The sequence below is a fragment of the Mobula hypostoma genome, chromosome 1 (genome assembly GCF_963921235.1).
Source record: "Mobula hypostoma chromosome 1, sMobHyp1.1, whole genome shotgun sequence".
NCBI classification, from domain to species: Eukaryota; Metazoa; Chordata; class Chondrichthyes; order Myliobatiformes; family Myliobatidae; genus Mobula; species Mobula hypostoma.
This window is the reverse complement of record NC_086097.1, coordinates 137,300,652-137,322,520: the sequence shown is the minus strand read 5'-3', so window position 1 is coordinate 137,322,520 and position 21,869 is coordinate 137,300,652. Positions and strand designations below refer to the sequence as shown.

General features: G+C 42.0%; 1 protein-coding gene across 3 annotated transcripts in view; it reads right to left on the bottom strand.

The window, feature by feature from the left end:
- Positions 1-5,811: 5,811 nt before the first annotated feature.
- Positions 5,812-21,869, bottom strand: part of gask1a (golgi associated kinase 1A) — a 34,968-nt gene continuing 18,910 nt past the window's right edge. For all 3 annotated transcript variants that reach the window (XM_063038435.1, XM_063038501.1, XM_063038559.1), the window contains exons 3-5: positions 20,659-20,781; positions 11,171-11,274; positions 5,812-6,534 (exon numbers count right to left, since the gene is read on the bottom strand). In XM_063038435.1, coding sequence (XP_062894505.1) covers positions 6,333-6,534; positions 11,171-11,274; positions 20,659-20,781 — 429 coding nt within the window. In that variant the 3' untranslated portion in view covers positions 5,812-6,332. The remainder of the gene's footprint in view (positions 6,535-11,170; positions 11,275-20,658; positions 20,782-21,869) is intronic.

Below are 21,869 nucleotides of genomic sequence, written 5' to 3'. Positions count from 1 at the left end.
ATCCCACCTGGTCAGACGGTGAATTTGAATTCATTACAAAAAAAATCTGATTATCGTGAAACCATGTTGATTGTCGTAAAACCCACCCTCGGAATCCTGTCGTCCTCATGTGGTCTAGACCCATCGCAGTGTTTTTTTATTATTGAACAAAATAAATTAAAGTCTGTCATGAGCCTTATGGCCCATCAGGCCAGTGCTTATGCCGGTTATGCGACTGAGAGTACAAGACTCCCCCCCCGCCCCCCCGGATAGGACGTCAGTCTATCGCGAGGTCAACCCCCAGCATTTTTGCCAGTACCCATTCTCCGCTGGGTAGACTGGAGCATTGTGTGGTTAAGTGCCTTGCTCAAGGACACGCACGCTGCCTCGGCCGAGGCTCGAACCCACAACCTTCAGATCACTAGTCCAACGCCCTAACCACTTGGCCACGCGCCACACAAACAAAATAGGGATGGGCAATAAATGCTGGCTTAGCTGGTGACACCCACATCCCATAGATGAATAAATAAAAAATTATTGCGAACACGATACTGTCTGACCATCAAACCTTGAATGTGTAACACGCTGCAAGGTTTTATTGCTAATGTAACGGCTTCTTGGTAATGTTCCACTGCTGGGGTAATGGTTTCTTTGTAGCAGCGATGTGTGGGTTATGACTAGAGATAATGGGGCATGTTAGCCAATGAGCAGGATGTTGTTCTTTCTTGTGTGTCTGGGAGCCGGGAATTCATGGTCTTTTCCGGGGAGAGATGAGGAGAGAAGACACAAATGGAGAGTTAGTAGACCACCGGACGGGGTGGACTTGGGGTGAGGGTCCGAAGGTCAGTGACGATTGGAGGAGATCGATGGTGGACAAACAGACTTATCAGTGAGCTCCAATGCTGCGCATTAGACTGTTTCATGAGAATGGGCCCTTTTTCTTTTTTTGTTTCTTTACTAATCATGTAGTCAAATTAAGAATTATAAAGCTCAATCGTTTAATCGCATATTGTGTACTGTTTGTTATTTCAGGTTACTGATTTGTAACAGGGAACACCGCACAGCATCCACCCAAATGAGATTTCTTAGGTTTGGCCAGGCCAGGGGGGCTATCATCCCCTCGATTAAGCCACTAGCTGAAGTAGGAGTTGCAAATGTTAATGCTGTCACTATGATCATTCAGGTGATTGTTCACTATCGTTTACACCTCTTCAATGAGATGCCAGCACCAAATACATTTTCCTTCTCACTCTGCTTTCAGTGTTCTGGAGTGATAGTTCACTGCTCCACGTCAGCCAACCTCTACCACACCCCCACCCTCTCAGCCCCTCCTCACAGCTCCCTCCCATGCACCACGGTAGATACGTCTGCTTGTTTACCTCTTCACTTCCCACCAACCAGGGACGCAAACATTCCTTCCTGTGAGCTATGGTTCCATTAGTCTTTTCCATTTAGCCTACTACTTCCAGTGTAGGTAAATCTATGCTGGAGAAACCAGATAGAAATCATGTGGCTGCTCAACAGGCTTCCTCTGTCCTGTCCATATGGGTGACAGGAGTTGTCTTAATTTTCCATCCCCTCCCACTCTGGCCTCCGTGCTTTGGCCTTTTACACCGTTTCAGAGAAACATAATGTGATCTGGATACACCTCACTGTGTCTCCAGGCACGTTACCGTTATTAGAACTCAATATTGAATTCATCAATTTCTGATAACGCGCCTTTCCAGCTTCTGTCAGAACTGGCCAGTTCTAAAGAAAAGTCACAACTGATAATTGTAGCTTTTATTTTCCACTGTCACATACACTGCCTTACTTTGCAGTGCATTTCCAATGTTCCCTTTTGTTCTACATTTCTAGCCAAGATTATGTCTCTATCACATAATTACAGCATTTTTCTCCTCTCAATCATCTTCCTCTATTTACATGTCCTCCAAGCAGACCATCTGTCAGTAATGAGGTCTCGTGACTCGTTGGCTGCCAGCACCAACATCAAGTTGGTCTTTACAATCATAGACATTCCTGTAGTTCTCTCCACCTTCCCCACCTCTGCAGCTTAAAGCATGATTTTGTTGGAAAAGTAGAAAATGCTGGAAACGATTAACAGATCAGGTAGCATCCATTGGAAGCTAATGCTCCTTTCTGTACCATCCCTTTACCCTGTAAGAGTTCAACATGAGAAAATCAAAACCTTTCAAATAATGTGATTGAGTCTGATATACAGATCAGATCCAAACCCGCAATTAGATTTCAGCGGTCTAAATGTGCAGTGTCAGCATTCTGGCAACATATCTAACATCAATTGCCTTTATTTAGACTTATCCTTGCACAATTAGGTTTTAATTATTTTTTGTGGCTAGTTGGTTGATATTTGTTCTTCCAAGGGAATCTGAGACTTTGTTGAAAGACAAAGGGTGTGCCTCCCTGATCAAGTGGTCTGGAGGATTGAGAATTAAATGGGTGAGGAGGCAGCATAATTTAGAGAGGGTGAAGTGAAACATCAATAGTTTTAGATATGCGGATGACACTGTGTTAATTGCAAGTACGGAGGAAGAGCTACAATACTTAATTGATATAGTTGTTGAAGAAAGTGCAAAAATGAATCGATCTATCAGTTGCAAAAAGACAGAATGTGTGGTGATATCCAAAAAGCAGGCTGAGAATAAACGGGGAAGACATAAAACAAGTACAGAACTTTTGCTACTTAGGAAGCTGGGTGACATCAGATGGCAGGTGCGACATGGACATCAAAAGAAGAATAGGGATGGCAAAAGACACCTTTACGAGAATGAAGAGTATACTGACCAATACTAAACTAGGCATGACAACCCACCTCAGAGTACTGAAATGTTACGTATATCCAGTTATATTATATGGCTCAGAATGTTGGACAATATCTAGTAACGTGAGGAAATGAATTGAAGCAGCAGAGATGTGGTCTTTGAGGCGGATGCGAAGAATATCATGGACAAAATGAATATCTAACTAGGATGTCATGAACAGAGCAAGCACGAAAAGAGAAATAATGTATGAGATCATGAAAAGGCAACGTGACTTCATTGGACATGTGATTAGGAAAGAGGAGTTAGAATGCACTGTAATTATGGGAACGATTGAAGGGAAGAAAGCAAGAGGAAGACACAGACAAATGATGATGGAGACAGCAGCCAGAGAATTGGAAATGAATACCAATGAATTGATCCACTTGACCCGAAACAGGAGTGTGTGGGCCATGGCAGTCAAAGCTCAAACTGGGCATGGCACCTGATGATGATGATGATGAAGTGAAACTATGGCCACATATACAGTAGATAAAGAACCAAAACAGAGGGGGAGGGGGAGAGAGAGAGAGAGAGAGAGAGAGAGAGAGAGAGAGAGAGAGAGAGAGAGAGAGAGAGAGAGAGAGTCAGAAAAGCCCTTCAAAATCTATTTACGATTTATATTTAAAACACTCTGACAAATAAAACCTGAAGGAAACATCAGCCGCTGGCCCCACAGTCTCAAATGGGCTGACAGAATAATGTCTTCCCTTGACCTTGTGTCCTGTGGACCTGTGTTTCCCTTGCATTATGGGTTGAAAGTAACGGTGTTCCCGATGTGATGAACAACAAAATGAGGTGGTCGGTTCCCTTGCATGCAATCCATTTTCACACTCGCACTTGACTGTGAGATGGAAAGGGAATGAGACCACACCGACAACAGACTTTAAAAGATCTGCAAAGATCCTTTTTCCTCACCTGTGAATGTCCCTTCACTATAGGATCTTTGTTGCTATTCAATTCCCTGCACTTCAGGGGATAGGGAATGAGAATCACTGGCACATGCCGTGAAATTTCTTGTTTTGCGGCAGCATTACATTGCAATATACATAATAATAAAAACTATAAATTACAATAAGTAGATATAAAAAAAATAGTGCAAAAAAAGGAAAGAAAAAAAATTATGAGGTAGTGTCTCTGATGAGGAGACATTTAAGTGCTGGAAATTTGAGATAGAAATGCTTTAGAAATGACAGAATTCAGCGTTGAGTCTGGAAAACTTTAACGTGCCCATTTGGAAGGTATAATGCTGTTCTGTGTGTTTACAATGGCACTAATCATGCTCAAAGACAACCCATGATGTAAGTATGGTCTGCGTGTTGGTTCAGTAGTCACACTTATCCTTTGAGGCCACATAGCTCCCAACATGCCCAAAGCCTTAAATGTCATAGAGGGATTGTCCACAGACAGCAAAACTGGGAGATGCACCCTCAAACTGCCCTGCCGACCTTCTGCCAGCTTTTCCTGTCAAAAGTCCTAAAATTCGTAAAACAGTCCCCATTTCTGATGATAAGCTATTAGTTTGAAACATTAATTCTGTTTCTCTCTCCACAGATCCTACCTGATGCTGCTGAATCTTTCCAGGATTTTTGGTTTTTACCTCAGTGTTTATTATTTCTTTGCATTATTTTCTTTCTTTTTCAGTTTTTACTTAAGTTTTGCAACATCTGCATTAGTTTTCTTCTGTAGCATGGCAGGTAATCCCCAAGAGGTGCTGTTGGTACAGTATTGATGTAACTGACATTTTAGGGGCAACCAGATTCAGTCCTTCTGGTGTTGCAAGATGACAGCAGCCTCGGTGTTGAAGCAGGGGGGCTTTCCTACCAACCCCAGTGTCCTGTGGGGGTGTGGCTTATTCTGCTCGTCAAAAGCTGCTTACATTGTGATTGGTTAGTTTAGAAACTGCAGCTGCTTTTCCCATTGGTTGGCCTCCTGGTGTCCAGTTTCAAATGTCCCAGGTATAAAGTAGCAGGAGGAAGGGGCTTGCTCTTCTCCTTTGTCTAAGGCATGCCGAACATAACCTTTGGGAAGGTATGCCCTGCATGTGCTTTTAACTATGTTTGTTGAATATTCAGCTCTGTAGTGTCTGTAACTTGGGAAACATGAATGTTTGGTTGAATTTCTACTGTTTGTAAATAAATGATTGATATACTTACAGTATTCGCAGTCAGTGTTTTCTGTCTCGATTGCCAGACCCGCGATCCTGATTCAGTGTTACACCCCGCACCCTCCACTGTTTCCCCTTCCCCACTCAGCATCTGCTCAGCCTAATTTACAGGATTACTTTACAGCATAAGGCAGGAGGCTTTGAAGCTTTATGTAAGGCAGATTGTGCACCTAAACCAGGCAGTCAGGTATGCTTACACCTCTAATATATCAAAATAATATGAAATTAGGTGGACCGAGCTGTGCTCAGGATGTATCTAAAACAAAACAGTTAATATTTTGGGCCAAGGCACTTCATCTGACTGAAAGGTTAGATGGTTAACAGGTTCCATGGTTCACCTTCCTTTCCAATCAGATTCCATCATTTGGCAGCATTTTGTTGTCTCCAGTATTACCTCCCAGCAAACTGCTTGTGTCATTGTGTGTGTACGTAATAAAGAACTTCAGTTCCCAGTGTGCAATGGGAGCGGTTGACCCCGAACCTGAAGTAATGCCAGTGAGCTGATTGCACGCACTCGTGTCGAGCTGAAGCCATGACTGGAGTACCCTGTAAATAAATGTGTCAGTTATAACCCACACTGTTTGTCTTTATTAAGAACAAATATAACACCCGTCTCCTGTCCATATCCTTCCACAGATGTTGCCTGACCCACTGCATTCATTCAGCAGCTTGTTTTTTCTTTTGCCTGCTACAATATCCTTGGTGCATCACCTATGAATCCCCACACCAAACGCAACCAGTGAATGACTGGGCAGTTTTGGAAGCTTGATGTTGAAGCACAGGGGGTTTGTGTTGCAGGAGATGCCACTGTAAATTTTTAATTCCTATCTGGAAATCATTCACAGAGCAATTAGTTTAATGTAGTTCGCAGAAATTTCAAAATCAACAGCAAATTTTAATTACAATCTTTGACTGGCTCAGCCTGTTTGCTTTTACTGCCTTTCGCCCTGACCCAAACCTCCATCCCTACTTGAGATGAAGACTCAGCTGCCAAGCCCAAACAATGGAGAGCTGGGCGAAGGTGAGCGGGGTTAAACAAAAGCAGCGGAGTGAACGTCCTCTCAGAACGGCTGAACATTTATACATTCTCTGTTTTCACACCAGATTTCCAGCATCTGCAGTACTTAGCTCTGCGAGGGAAATGTCTTTTCCTGCCGCATGCCTTGGAGAAAACTTGGTGAGCAGTCAGTGCAGTCATGTGCATTGAGGCAAATTTTCAGCAAGCCTGGGATGGCGAATTTGACTCTATTCATAGCAGGAATCCCATCACGTGTGGAAAATAAGAATTAATCAACTAATTCCTAAGTTTAACTTCCCAGCTCCAGTTTTCAAACTGGAGCAATGCATCATTACAGACACATTGTCTTTCATTAGTCATGAACTAATTTGATGTCTTTCTCCTGAATGTAGTTGAGCAGTAGCTGAGCCCTTTTTTCTATGACCTGAACCAACTTTTTCAGTCCTTTGACCCCGTTGTGGCTGTCCCAGAACTCCCTGTCCGTACTCAGCGATCTCAACAATCTGCTCCGTAAGCATCCAGACCGTAAGAGTTTGACCACACGTGCAGGAAACCTACAGAAGGAAGGAATGTCAGAATTAAAGGAAGGGTGAAAACTGCCTTAGATCAACTTTCTCCATAAACTTCAAGGTCAAAGTCGACTTTATTGTCATATGAACAAGTACAAATATGCACAGGTGCAATGAGTATTTACTTGTAGCAGCATCGCAGGCCCATGGCATCAAATAAGCAGCATTCCCAAGAAAAACTTGAGGGTAAATTGATGACAATTTTTACAAGAAATAGTACAATTAAAGCAATGAAATGTCTGTTATAGTGTAAAGTGGACATAGTGTTCCTATATTGTCTATGGTTGTGCGGTTGGTTCAAAGCCCAAAATGGTTGAAGGGAAATAGTTGTTCTTGAATCTGGTGGTATGGAACTTCAGGCCTCCCACCTGATGGTTGTTACAAACAGGAGGCATGGCCCAGGGGTGGGGGAGAGGAATCTTTGCCGATGCATGTTGCCTTCTTGTGGCAGGGCCTCTTGTGGATACCTACTACCAATGGTGGAATGCCCATGTTGTATTGGACAGAGTCTATTGCTTTCTGCTGCTTCCTACACTCCTGACTATTTGAATTGCTGAATCACACCATGATCCAACTAGTCAAGAGACCTTTATCAACACATATATAGAAGTCTGTTGGGGTGTTCAGTGACAAGCTGACCTCATTAATCTCTAAATCTCAAACCTCATCTCATTCCTAAACACTTATGCCTATATCCAAATTTACTCCAAATTATTTTTACCTAACTGGTTCCTTTCCTGGCAATGCATTGAAAGTTCTTCATCTTTCTTTTTTAATTTCCCAATGTGACGTATCATTGAAATTATTCCCACTTCCATAATACTTAAAGAGCATTTTGCTTCTCAAATTCTACCATATTTCCTTTACTCTGTCTGTTATCCTGGTCCTATGCTCTAGAATTCTTTCCCTAAACATCTTTGCCTCTCTTTCTGCCTTTAAAATGCTGCAACAAATGTCTTCCTTGAATAAGCTGAGAGCCGTTTGCTCAAGTATCTTCCAAGTATTTTTGACACTGCTCTGGAGGATAAAAGTCATTAGACTATTCTGTTTAAGACAGTAGTTCAAAACAAAACCACAAGAGTACAACTTTAACAGCCACTTCAAGCATTTGATTTTATATAAGATTGAATCTGGGACATGGAAACAGGCCTAATGCTGGAGGAACTCAGCAGGTCAGGCAACATCTATGGAAAAGAGTACAGTTGACGATTTGGGCCAAGACCCTTCATCGTGCTGAGTTCCTCCAGCATTTTGTGTGTGTTGCTTCGACTTGCAGCATCTGCAGATTTTCTCTGGTTTGTGATGGAAACAGGCCCCTTGACTCCTGTGGCCCTCACCAGTGTTTATGTTGTACATGATCTTTCACCTTCCCCTCCTCAGTTCATAGCTGAGTTTTTGTGATGGAAACCAAAGGAATGGAACTCACTGTTCATTGTGCTGACAACTTCCCACCCATTTGCTGCTGCAGCTGGCAATGATTAGAATGTTATTTTAGCATACCGCACGCTCTAAGGATCTGGGATCTGTATAGAGCTCCACAGCCAATCAGACTGAAGTATCCTCATAGCACAGAAACAGAAGTAAAGGGAAGGATACGGCTGATAAGTAGAAAGAAAAGTATGAAAGAGACAAAAATAAAAATACTACAAGTTTTTATAAAGGATTGAGGAAAAAAACACTTGTGAATGTGAGGTCAGCGTATTACAGGCTAATGTGCTAGAGCATGTTGAGGTTAAGAAAGGGCATTGCTGGAGCTTCAGAAAAACATTTGTAAAGGTAAGGCCCCAGGGCTTGAGAGGATATAGCACTGGTTACAACAGGAAGTGAGGGAAGAAATTGCTAGGGTGCTGACAGTGATCTTCATGTCCTCACTGGCCAGCAGATGATTGGATGATAGCAAATGTTGCTCTGTTGTTCAAGAAAGCTAAAGGGGATAGTCTTGGGAATTATAGATCAGTGATTCTTACTTCAGTGGTGGGCAAAGCAATGAACAGTATTCTTAGAGACGGGATTTACAAGCCGTTTGAAAAGCATAGTCTTGCTAGGGTTAGTCAGCATGGCTTTGTGAGAAGCAGGCCGTGCCTCATGAGCCTGACTGAGTTTTTCAAGGAGGTGTCAAAACAAATTGATGATGGTTTATGTGGTGGATGTGGTGTATATGGATTTTAGTTAGGCATTTGACAGGGTTCCCCATTGGTAGACTCATCTCAGGCGTCATGAGGCATGGGAGCCATGGAAACTTGGCTGTGTAGATCCAGAATTGGCTTGTCCACAGAAGAGGAGCATATTTGGAGCATAGACTATACTGTACTATGTTATATAAAAATAAACTTCATGGACATTTCCCAATTTTCATTACTTGTCAATTTGATAAAGTATATATACCTGAATGTATCAGCCCTAAACGGGGAACATTTAGTCATGAACTAGTGGGTGAGTATCAGAACTCCACACTGTGACAGAGATTTCATTACTGAGGGTCTTGCTGAGACAGCAGTGTACCTCAGCCAATGGTAGAATGGGGTAACTCGGGTAATATGTTTAAATGAGCATGGGGAGACTATGGATGTTCATAGTAATGAGCTCTGATTGCCTCGGCTGATTGTCGAGTATTACCACAGGAGATGTGACAAAGGCACCCGCAGAATGGTGTTAGACAGCAGTGTGGGAAGAACCTGGTGCATGAGTTAAAGTTATTCGAATGCGTTTGCTTCCCTAGTTTTGTCAGTTGTAGATGGCTCAGGTAAAAGTCTGAGTGAATTCAAGCCAGTTTGGGTAGAAAGCTCATCGTACTGAAAGAAGATCTGTTTAAACGACTCTGCTGCTGCTGGTGGAATCCTAGCATGAACCAGTTTGAATGGCTGGTTTTATACATCAGAGTATATTTAGTCAAGTTCATCCAGGAACATGGGCAAATGAATCTGCTTCTTCTTACCTCAGTATCCCAAAAATGTCTTTCCAAGCTGCCCAGCAACCTCAGCCCGCAATAAACAAACCAGCTGTGTGATGGAGTTACATAAACCAATAAAATCCTACTGAATACTAAACCTCTGCAGTTCCAGCTGCATATCGGCCTCCATACGTGCTGCGTCGCATCAGCACGCTCAGCAGTGCAATTGACAGATTAACTGCAGGGCTCCACACCATGTCGAACACTGCGTCTGGTCAGCACTGCTTACCGCATTAACACAGGAATGCATAGGTGCGCATTGCAAAATGCAAATGTACTGTGCACTGCATTCTCATCGGAGTGCATAATTTGTCGAGTATCGCACATCAGTGAATTTTAAAATGGCAGTGAGTGATTACACAGGAATAAAGGGAATGTACAAAAAATTTACTGCAAAAAGGAATGGATGGCGAGATAATGCAGAAAGATGGGAATCAATTCAAATACCTGCGCCTGCCTCTCGGTTTTTTTTTTGCATTACCTTACTTCCCCTTTTCTATTTTCTATTTATGATTTATAATTTAAATTTTTAATATTTACTATTGATTTGTAATCCAGGGAGCGCAAAGCGCAGAATCAAATATCACTGTGATGATTGTACGCTCTAGTATCAATTGTTTGGGGACAATAAAGTAAAGTAAAGTATGAATTTAAGGCTCCTTGTTGCCTGTTTAGACTGGAACATAGGAACAGAAGTCATAGTATTATGCAGCGCATGAATAGGCCCTTTGGCCCTTCAGTCTCTGAACAGCAAAATTCATGCACGTACATCCCATTGAGCACCTACTTTGGTTCTCAAAATTACTGGAGCATTATTGTGTCATGTGGCACAGAAGCAGGTGCTATGGCCCACTTGTTCATGCCAGTCAACAAGTATTCAACCACACTAGTTGCATTTACCAGCACTTGTCCACACCCTTCTGTGTTCAGGCACATCAAAGGCTGTCCAGACAGAGGGGTCAAGAATCAGGAGGAAGGGAAGATGGCCTAAATCCCAGTGACACAGGTTGGAGGTTTAATGACAGCTTAGTAATATGCTATAGAAACAAACTTGCTGAGTTGTGGCTGGGTTTAAATGGTAAGAAACAAGATTATATTGCAGTAACTGTTCTTAATTATTTATAACTCTACAGCATTTATATTTTTGTGTGGTCAATTCCCACTGCCCAGGAAGTTAATTGCATAAAGTTTTTTTCAGAATTACATGAATGGAAATTTACTTTTACAATAATGTTAATGATCATTTGTGTTGCTTCAAGCCATACCTGACATGATCCAGCCCAAACCCAGTACCGTGGGGCTGGAATGCCCTATTGTCTCGTCTCATCCTCCTCCCACCGTTCCCCCACCCCCACCCAACCCCGGCCGTAGCATAGGGTGATTAGGATGTCCTGACATTTGTATCCCCCAGCTCCCACTGAAGCTGGCCTCAGGACTCTGTAGTAGGTGACACATCATCAAACTCTGATTCGTACCGCAAATGGTTCATTGTCTTGGACTGCTTTGCCCACCTAACACACCCATTCACATGCAGTGGAATTCCAGGTCATGCCTTTTTGTGTTTGGTCACTATTGCTTAGTCACTAACAGACTAAATGGAACTGTAAAAAATATGTAACCCTTGGGAAACAGCAAAATGCCTTGGATGCATGAAACTGAGGGCATACTTACTCATCAATGCCTTCCAACAGTCTGAAGTTGAGATTATCTTGAGCCTGAAGGAGCCTTCCTGAATTGTCTATGTAGATGAGTTGAGATGGATTGTGTTTTCGAACCTGATATAAGATTTTATTTCCATTAATGATTACAAGCAGTTTAGAATCTTGAATCGTTTAATCTGCCAATACAGCAAGGAGATATGTTTACTTTTCCATCAGCCCAGGTATTCCTTTCATGGTTTTTAATTGTTTATGTTTTACAAGGGTAGAGGAGACTGCAGGTTGTGTGTGTGTGTGTGTGTGTGTGTGTGTGTGTGTGTGTGTGTGTGTGTGTGTGTGTGCACGCGCGCGCACTAGTGGAGTTTTTGGGGCACCGTCATGACAAGCTTTTGGTATGCTCATCGTACGGCATGTCTTGGGGATCTGAAAACTGACATCCCTCTCCAGGTTTTTTTACGAGGTTGAGTTGTTAGCACGACCCTCAACCCAGGCACGGATGGAGAGCATGCAAGGGAGCCGGCCGGATTCGAATTCGGGACCTCCCTCCCCGAAGTCCAGCGCTGATGCCATTACGCCACCAGCCGGCAAGACTGCAGGTTGTGGAAGCATAAGCACTAAGGGCAGGTTTGGCATTGTTCTGCATCATTGCAATAACCATGTACCTTACCACTGTTTGGTGGAGTCAAGGTGAGGCCATAATTTGAAAGCCAATGCTGGGAGCCCTGTCCAGGAGGGCAACTGAAGGATGGTCCTTTGAAAAGAAGGATTTCTCCCCAGTCAAACCCACCAAGAAAGGTGATGGGTAATTGACAGAGGGTGGTGGGGGGGGGGGAGGGATTTACGTGGAAGCAAGGAGTTGTATTTCTATAGCACTTACCCTAAACTCTGCATCTTACAATTGCTTAAATACTGTGTAATCACTACTGGATGTTGGAAACAAACTCCCTCTATGAGATAATGACCAGATAATCTGTTTTTATAAGATCATAGAGGGGTAATTATGGGTCAGGATGATGCAATAACGTTGAGCAGTCACCAATGTTCACCTGAGAAACTTTGAAACTTTAGTTTTACGTCCCAATTGAAAGATGTCACCTCTGACGGTGCAGCAATCCTAAAGCTATCAGTCTGGTTACTTGCCCTCATTTCTTTGGCTTGGACATACAGTAATTAGAGGTTCAGATCACAGTCCTGATTGCTGTTTCTCAATGGAAGTTCTACACCTTCGACTCCAACACCTGTACACTCACAAGCAACGCAGTGGAATCCACTTCAACAAGGACCTTTAATGGCAATAACAGCCTAAGATGCTGTACCAGAGCATTACCAGATGAAATAAACCAATGAGCTCTGTAAGAGATAAAACAGGTTTACAAAGTAGTTTAGAGGAGGAGAGAAAAGAGAATAATTTTAGGAAGGGAGTTCCAGAAGTTAGGGGCTATAACAGGTGATGGTGGATTGATTAAAATGGGGTTTATGCAGAAGGTTAAAACTGAAGCAAGTGCCTTGCAAGGTTGTAGGCATGGGAAAGATTTCAGAAATATGAAGAGCAAGATCAGGGATTTTAAAACAAAGAAGGGAATCTTAAAATCAAAGTGCTGTCATACTGGGAGCCTCACTGAATGTTACAAATAGGATTTATTCGAATAATAATGAAATGGAGGAGCTCAAGTTTACGTAGGACAGAAAGTTGGGTGTGAGACAATTCAAACAATCAACTGCATTTTCCTTCTCCAAGAAACAATAAAAATAGAAAGGGGCAGCATTGAATGGATTGTGGGAATTGTAATCCATTAAAACCAGGCAATACATTCCTGACAGGTTTGCTAGACAATTTATCACGGAGTGAATACCTGACATTTGAATTACTGCTGCTTTGTAAAATCATGGATACTGAATTGTCAAATTTCCACTCTCTTTTGAGAACGCCGACCAATAAATTTGATTGCAAAAATTATCTTAAGTGATTTCCCTTTTAATTAGGAGGCTTTCTGTCGAGTGTCAGTTCCTGACTGCTGACTGCTCTTGCTTGGTTGATCATCTGTACACATTCAGCTGTAACTTGGTGGTTGATGGAATGCGGTTTTGATCTAATTAGGTGCTACAGCAAACACTGGAAGTTTGACAAGACAGATGTTCATTTGATGCAGTTTATCTGTCTCATCATTGCCAAGGGCATAATTCTAAAAGTGGCGTTTCTTGGAAGTGGATCTTGAGACTTGTGTGAAACAAAGACAAAGAAACGAGGCAACTGGGGTAAATAACTTTCTGTAGATTCAATGCAGCTGTTTTTTGAAGATGTCTACAGGAACTTCAGTGGCAGTCAAATTGAGTTCATTGCCACGTGCACAAGTATGGTGAGGTCCAGTACAATGAACAACTGAAGGAACAGATGAACATCTCACCATGTTGATTCTCAGCGATGAAACTATGTTTGCTATTCAGCTTTCTGTTGGGAAGTATCTGTCTTTCCTTTGGAGATGGCAGACATGAAGGGATTGCCTGTCAGAATTTCCATAACAATGCAGGATTGGTCAATGAACTAAAACAATAGTTCCAGGTCCAATGGCACTCAGGTGAGATGCTCACTCTGTTCAGTATTCATTATTTGCTGACTACCACTCCTCCCTGGGAAGTGGACAACGTTGATCTCTCATCCACGAAAAGACAGTGACCTGTCTTTTACAATTGCAAAACCTCGATATAAGAAGTAACAAAGGGCCGACAACCCAACGTTCTATTATGCAATCACGTTAAATCACAGCAGAAGACATGGACTAGAGAGCATGTTTTCAGTTGTTATTATGTCAAATATATGATGAGATTGTTTTCTAATCTTTATCGTGTTCCTGTTGAAGTGGAGGTGGTAATTGGATTGACAGGTTTACTAGTAGACCAGATATTAACAAGTTTTTTTCTGTGCAATGAAGTTATTATTAAAATAACGTCCTGTAAAACTGAAAGCTTGATGAAATGGCAGAGTAAAAGGATTCCCAGGGATAAGCTTCACTGGCTAAAGGCTCAGTACCAACAAAATTAGTTCTCCTTTTCGTGTTTTCCCAGTGCATGGATTGGCAAGAAACCCAATGTTTATTCCTTAGCAATGCTGCTCTGAAACCGGCCAGCACTTGTGAAGAGCAGCTGCTTATTCATTTGTTTTGTCTCTGCCTGTCAATAGCGTACCCTGCCACGTATTTGAATCCCATGATCACTGCCTGAAGAGGCAGGGGCTTAAATCTGTATCTGAGCACACTGGGGCTCTGCGATGACACCCAAACAATATTTAATGCAAACGTCACACAAAACATCTTTGGAGGGGAATACACAGTCACCGTTTTGAGCCAAGTCCCTTCATCAGCACTCAGTCCAAAATGTTGACTGCCCTGCAGAACCTCTCCTGTTTATTATTTAATGCATACATTGCCTCTTCCTTCCTAACCTTTCTTTTCTTTGCATTGCTCTAATTTTACTCCGGGGGCAAACTGTAACACTCTGTGTGGTTTATTTTGCTGTGGATTGGGAGCTCTACCACTGGGCTGTGAACCTTGGTTGATTGCTGCTCCTTGATTATAGGAGATTATATGTCCCCCCACCCACCCCCCTGAATGCATGGGTTTCCTCCTGGTGCTCTGGTTCCACCCACATTCCAAGGACGTACCTATTGGTAGGTTAATTGGTCATTGTAAGTTGTCCTGTGATCGGGCTAAGGTTAAATAGGTGTGTTGCTGGGTTGTGCAGCCAGTTGGACCAGAAGAGTCTGTTCCGTGTTGCATCTCGAAATAAAACCTAAATAAAAGCTGAGACCTGCTGGTGTCTTAAGTCTGCCCCAGGAACCTTGATAGCTGGGATTTTGAGAACTAGACCCCCATCATCACAATATAGAAGCAAGAGGCATCTTGAAATTTCTCTGTCGTTCAGTACGATCACAATTAATTAATTTTGACAGAATTCTTTCCCACTCTATCCTTGTCTGTTTTCTTCAGAGTCCAGAAATCTATCAATCGTAGTCTTGAGTATATACAACAATTGCGTTCACCAGCAACTTTGATGTATGTTACAACAATTGACTGTTCAGTTGTCCAATGTGGAGAATTCTAAGATTATTAGCCCTCTGAGTAAGGAAATCATTCCTCATTGGTCATAAATCTCTAACTCATTATCCTGAAACAATACTTTTGTTCTAGACTCAGCATTCAGGAGAAAGGGCCTGTCAGGGCCTACCCTGTCAAACTCTGTTTCTGCATGATCGCCCATTATCTTCCTGAACCACAGAGCCTTTGCAACGCAAGTTCCTGGGAGAGGTAACAAAAACAAACACCGAAGACAGCAAAGGAAAAGATATTCTTGCAAAATTCTTAACAACTGCCTCAAATAATATAAAGAAAATGTGGTCCAGATCAGCATTTAAAATACCCAGTTAATGTTTTCTGGGGAGACGTTGTATGCATTTGGTTGAATTATTTAAAGAGGTAACAAGGAGGGCCAATGAGGGCAATGTATTTGAAGTAGTCGACATTGAATTCAGCAAAGCTTTTGGCGGGGCTACAGGATAGACTGGTCAGAAATATAAGTGTGCAAAGGATGGAAAATTGGATCCAAAACTCCGGTGTGGCCGCACTTGGAGTACTGTGTCCAGTTCTGATCGCCTCACTATAAGAAGGATGTGGAAGCATTGGAAAGGGTACAGAGGAGATTTACCAGAATACTGCCTGGTTTAGAGAGTATGCATTATGATCAGAGATTAAGGGAGCTAGGGCTTTACTCTTTGGAGAGAAGGAGGATGAGAGGAGACATGATAGAGGTGTACAAGATAATAAGAGGAATAGAGTGGATAGCCAGCGCCTCTTCCCCAGGGCACCACTGCTCAATACAAGAAGACACGGCTTTAAGGTAAGGGGTGGGAAGTTCCAGGGGGATATTAGAGGAAGGTTTTTTACTCAGAGAGTGGTTGGTGTGTGGAATGCACTGCCTGAGTCAGTGGTGGAGGCAGATACACTAGTGAAATTTAAGAGACTACTAGACAGGTATATGGAGGAATTTAAGGTGGGGGGGCATTATATGGGAGGCAGGGTTTAAGGGTCGGCACAACATTGTGGGCCGAAGGGCCTGTATTGTGCTGTACTATTCTATGTTGTATGGTCTATGTAAATTGGCTCAGCAGGAGGAAGCAGAGGGTAATGCCTGACGTGATTAGAAAAATAGAAGGCTATGGGTAACCCTGGGAAATTTCTAAGGTAAGGACATGTTCCGCACAGCTTTGTGGGCCGAAGAGCCTGTTTTGTGTTGTAGGTTTTCTATGTTTCTGTGATGAGGTTATTGTCATTGAAAGGCTGGCCCAGTAAGGTTCCACAGGGCTCAATCCTTTTTGCTGCATGAGTTAACAGTATAACCTTAAATAAAGGGGGAAAGATGCAAATAAAATGCTGCTACAAAAATTTCTCTTGTTTTTGTCAGAGAGGAGAAAAGCTTTTGAAATATAGATGGTCTGATCAGGTGACAAAAATTAGCAATTGGAATTCAATCGAAAGAAGTGTACTGTAGTGTACTTGGAGAGGTGCAAGAAGGCAGGAAAATACGTGATCAATTGAACAATCCTCCTGACCTTCCTTTATTGGAAATATTAAACAATCCATGGGTAAATAACTTACAAAGGTGTACAAGATGCTTTCAAGCAATCTGCTGGAAGAATTGAATAGGTCATGCAGCATCTGTGGGAAGAGAGGAATTTTCAGTGTTTCAGGTCAAACCCTGTATCAGTTCCCACTGAGTTCTTCCAGCAGACTGCTTGTTGCTTTACATTCCTGCATCTGTATTCTCCTGTGTAACCGCAGGATAGAAGATACCCTCTTTTATTACTTGAAATAGGGATTAACAGAGGAGTGATGTTATACTAGGCGTGAATATACTGTAACAAGAAATTGAACATGATTTGTATCTAAGTGAATGAAAATTGTGACGTTTCATAACTGGTAAAATTTGACATGTATGTACAGTGCTCTTCACTGTGTTAGAGGAAGGATGCAATTATACTAGAGAAGGTGCAGAGGGGAGACATTGGTAGGACTGCTGAATCGCAGAAAGAGCAAAGGTTGGAGAAACTAGAGTTGTTCTGGAAGAAAGAAGGTTAAGATTTAATTGAAGCAAATAACATGCTGTGGCATCTGTATACATGTGTCTAAAGGAAAGGCCTCTTTCCTTTGGTCAAAATCCAGGGGACATACATTCAAAGAATTGATGGAAGAATTAAATATGGTGTGTAATTTCCTCTCTGAAGAGGAAGTAAATGCATAAACTCTCACCACGTTTAAAAAGCACCTGGCTTGCACAGGCCAAAGGGCCAAGTGATGGGAGATTGCCCAGCTGTTTCTTTGCCCAGTATGAACACCAATAGGTTGAATGGCCTCCTGAGTTTAAATTTTCAGTGATACTATGAGATGCTTTTGTGCAATTTTTTGCTTGCAGAAAGTGGATCGTCCTTTTGCTCAAGAACCTAGAAGTGAATGACTGATAGTAGATTAAAATATGGCATACATCATTGCTGGATAAAGGATCTATCTATGTGTAACAAGAAATGAAAGCAATACAAACTTCTTGTGAATAGCGAAATCTGGGCTATATTGAAGAAAATGTGCAAACTGGATAAAAAATTGGGACAAGCATTTTCAACAATTTCTGCAGAAATATATAGATTCAGTGTTGTTCTTCAATGCAATTTTAGGATATATTTTACTAGAAAGTATTTTTTTTTTACCATTTATATTTCTCCAAAAGACTCACAAAGATAACCCTGTTGGTTTTTGTAATGTTTATCTGAGGTAAGCCAATGAGGAATCCACGGCCTTGGCTCCCATGTGCTCTAAATTCCACACATGTGCCAAAGGTTATTGGACATGTACCAACAACATCTGGAGCTTCCTGAGTTTGGGCTGGAGGTAGAGCCTTACCAAACCAAACTTTGACTGCTTGCACCAAATCATTCTCATATACAAATACAACAGTTGTCAGCTAATTACAGTTTTGATCATTTAGATAATGTTCTTTCCAGATGCAGGCATGGGTGCCATGGGCACAAATCACCTCAGTTTCTGTTCAGCATTATAATCGGATGGTTACAAATCATCTGTTGTTTGGAGAGCTTGGGTAGAATGCCATTCAGGTCTAGCCAGTGCCACTGCATGGCGACAGCAAAGTGTGAAAAAGCTTCAAGTCCTGTCCATGTATGACTTGGAGATCCAGCAGACAGTTGCAGTCTTGTCCACTTGCTACCTTCCAGGTGATAGAACTGGAAGGTGCTGTCAAAGAAAACACGTTTCTGCAGGGCATTTTGTAGAGAAACTATAGTGGACAGGAGTTGGAGTGGAAGTTCAAGGTGGTGGATGAAGTGGCAATCAGATGGGCTGCTTTGTCCTGGATGGATCATGCTCCTAAGAGGAGCTGTGATTATCTAGGCAAGTGGAGAGTATGCCATCTAACACGCCTTGCGTAAAGTCTTTAGGGGAATCACATATCACAATGTACTCACAATTTGTAGTTACATTATTTACTTGGGTCTTTGAATTAAGTTTCTACCGATAATCTATACTGGTTTTCTGGGTGTAAAGGTCGTGTAAGCTTCCCAAAACTGCTGGAGCCATGTTTAATTATGTGACGCAATGTTAGGTGTAGTGCATTGCACTCTGGCAGGCCTAACTACAGTTACAGTCCGCTGTAATGATAATGCGCTAGCAAGCTGCCAGCAACAGTGGGAGAGAAGGTTCCACTGCCCAGCAGAAAGAGGGGGCATGGTTGATGTCAGTGCATATTGAAGTCCCACTCAGGGACTTGACATCAAAATCTGTGCTGTGTCTCCCTCATTGCTAACCACACATCCTCATCATTTATATATGTTGCAAACTACATCCTCAGCAACAAACACCGTGGAACACCACTGCTCATGGAGTTCCAGCTAGCCAACTCAGGGCGGGCCGTGTCCGACAAACCACTGAGTTTTTTGAGGAGGTGGCAAACATGATTGATGAAGGTAAAGCAGTAGATGTTGTCCATGTGGCGTTTAATGACATATTTGACAACGTCCCTCATGGTAGGTTGATCCAAAAGGTTAAGGTGCAGAGAGTCCATGGTGAATTGATAGTTGGAATTCAACATTGAGTTGTCCATAGAGAGTAGTCGTAGAGGGATGTTATTCTGGATGGAGACCTGTGACCAGTGGTGTCCTGCAGTTATTGGTGCTGGTGCTCCTGTTGTTTGTGATAGATAGATGAATGACTTGTATAAAAGTGTAGAATGGTGGGCTAGTAAATGTGCAGGTGTTTGGTGGAGTTGTGGATAGTATGGTAAACCATCAAAAGATGCAATAGAATATAGTCCGAAAACATCGACTGTACTCTTTTCCATAGATGCTGCCTGGCCTGCTGAGTTCCTCCAGCATTTTGTGTGTTGCTGAAGATTTCCAGCATCTGCAGATACTCTTGTGCCTTCAACTGCATTTATTTACAGAGGAGATCTTGGCGTCCAAGTCCATAGCTCACTGATAGAGGCCACACAAGTAGATAGGATGGTAAGGATGGCATATTGTATGCTTGCTTTCATTGGTCAGGGTATTGTATTGAAGTCATGTCTCAGCTATGTAAAACTTTGGTTAGGCCACACATGGAGATATTGCAAACAATTCTGGTCACCCCATTGCAGGAATGATGTGGAGGCTTTGGAAAGAGTGCAGAACTGATTTACTCAAATGCTGCCTGGATTGGAGTTTATGAGCTATAAGGAGAAGTTGGACAAACTTTTGTTGTTTTCTCTGGAGCATCAAAGGCTGAGGGGTGATCTGATAAAACTTTATGAGATAGGGTGGGTGTTTGAGACTTTATTCCAAAGGTAGAAATATCAAGTGGTAAAGAATATACTTTTAAGGTGAGAGGGGAAAAGTTTAAAGGAGATACGTGGGTCAAGATTTTTACAGAGTGGTAGGTACCTGGAATGGACTGCTGGATACAGATACAATGATGGTGTTTAAGAGGTTGCTGGATGGAAGTGTGAATACGGAGGGATATGGATGACGTACAGGCAGAAGAGATTGATTTAATTTGGTATTGTGTTCAACCCAGACATCATGAGCCAAAGGGTCTGTTCCTGTGTTGAATTGTTCTATGTTATATTGTTGCAATGTTGAAATTACTGATTTTCACATGAGCTGTGTTTGTTCTCTTAACTGAATGTGAAAGATCCCATAACATGATGTAAAGAAAAACAGATGAGCTTACCTTGAACCTGCTTAATATTTAATCTTCAATATACTGTACATCCGTATAACAGATTATCTGATCATTATCTAAAATCAGATCATTGTTTGATTGGTCAACTGTCAACAGTATTTTTTTACAGTAGTAACTACACTTGAAATAATGTTACTGCCCTTAAAGTGCTTTGGGACATTCTCAGGTTAAGAAAGATACTATTTATAGGTACATGGGACCATTCTATAGTTCCCTCTTCCCAACATACCAGGATATGGACAAGTAGCTGCTCCTTAAGGTTGTCACATTTTTCATGTAACAGATCTTCCACACAGGGTTCTGAGGTTTCTGGGTTAAAACCACAACAGTGGCGATCCAGGCGATCGTGAACCTGTGGGAAACATTATTTTATTAAACATAGACATTTTCTATATGTTCGTAACATCTCCACTTTTTTTTCTCCAAAATGTAGTGAGATGTCTGCTAGTGATGTTGGTTCTTAGAAACCTGCAGGTACAGGGAGAAATTATATAAAATTCATTATAATATTACCTGCATGCAGAGAACTGAAAGTCCAAGGATACTAATCCTAACTCCAAATTTTTGAATACATAAAGGATGGATCTTCCATCATTGTCTGGAGAACATGACTGTAAGGAGCTCTAGGTGAAGTGAAATCATCTGACTGTTGTTCTACATGTGCTTGTTACAATCACTGCCAACAAAGCTAAGTCTGCCAAGAACCTAAATCTGGTATGATGAAGTGAGATATTCAGCTTAGAGAATGACAGGAAGCAAAAGTGGAAGGCCAAATGCAGATTGGGTAATGATTTTGCAGGACGATATAGTTTTCCAGACTCAGTAGTGAGTTCAACAGTTCCTGATAATCAGTGTTCCTGTATTTTATTCTAGAGTCTTAGTATCTATTCTGGATTCCTTGGTAAATTCAATTGGTTATTCTGCCTTATCCTGGGATCTCTTATACAGTCCATTTGCCAGTTAACCTATACTGCTTTCACCCTTGTTAGCAGGTCTTCTTTAGTTCAAACCCCCTTCCCCTTATTTCTCTGCATCTAAGTATTCCAAGTATTAATGAAAGGTCACTGACCTTAAACTTTAGTTCTGTATTTCCCTTCACAGATGCTGCTTGAATTGCCTACTATTTTGATTACTCAGCACTTTTAGAACAAGCATTTTCATTTTAGGCAGCACGGTTAGTGTAGCGGTTAATGAATGCTGTAACAGCACCAGAGACCAGGGTTCAATTCCGCCACTGTCTGTAAGGAGTTTGCACGTTCCCCCTTGTGACCACGTGGGTTTTCTCCAGGTGCCCCTGTTTCCTCCCATATTACAAAGACATACGAGTTATTAGATAATTGGTCATATTGGTGTAATTGGGCAGTGTTATCTTTAATAAAGTAGACAGACAAGAGTACAGTTTAGGAAAAGCCATGATATTGTGCTGACCATTGACTCTTC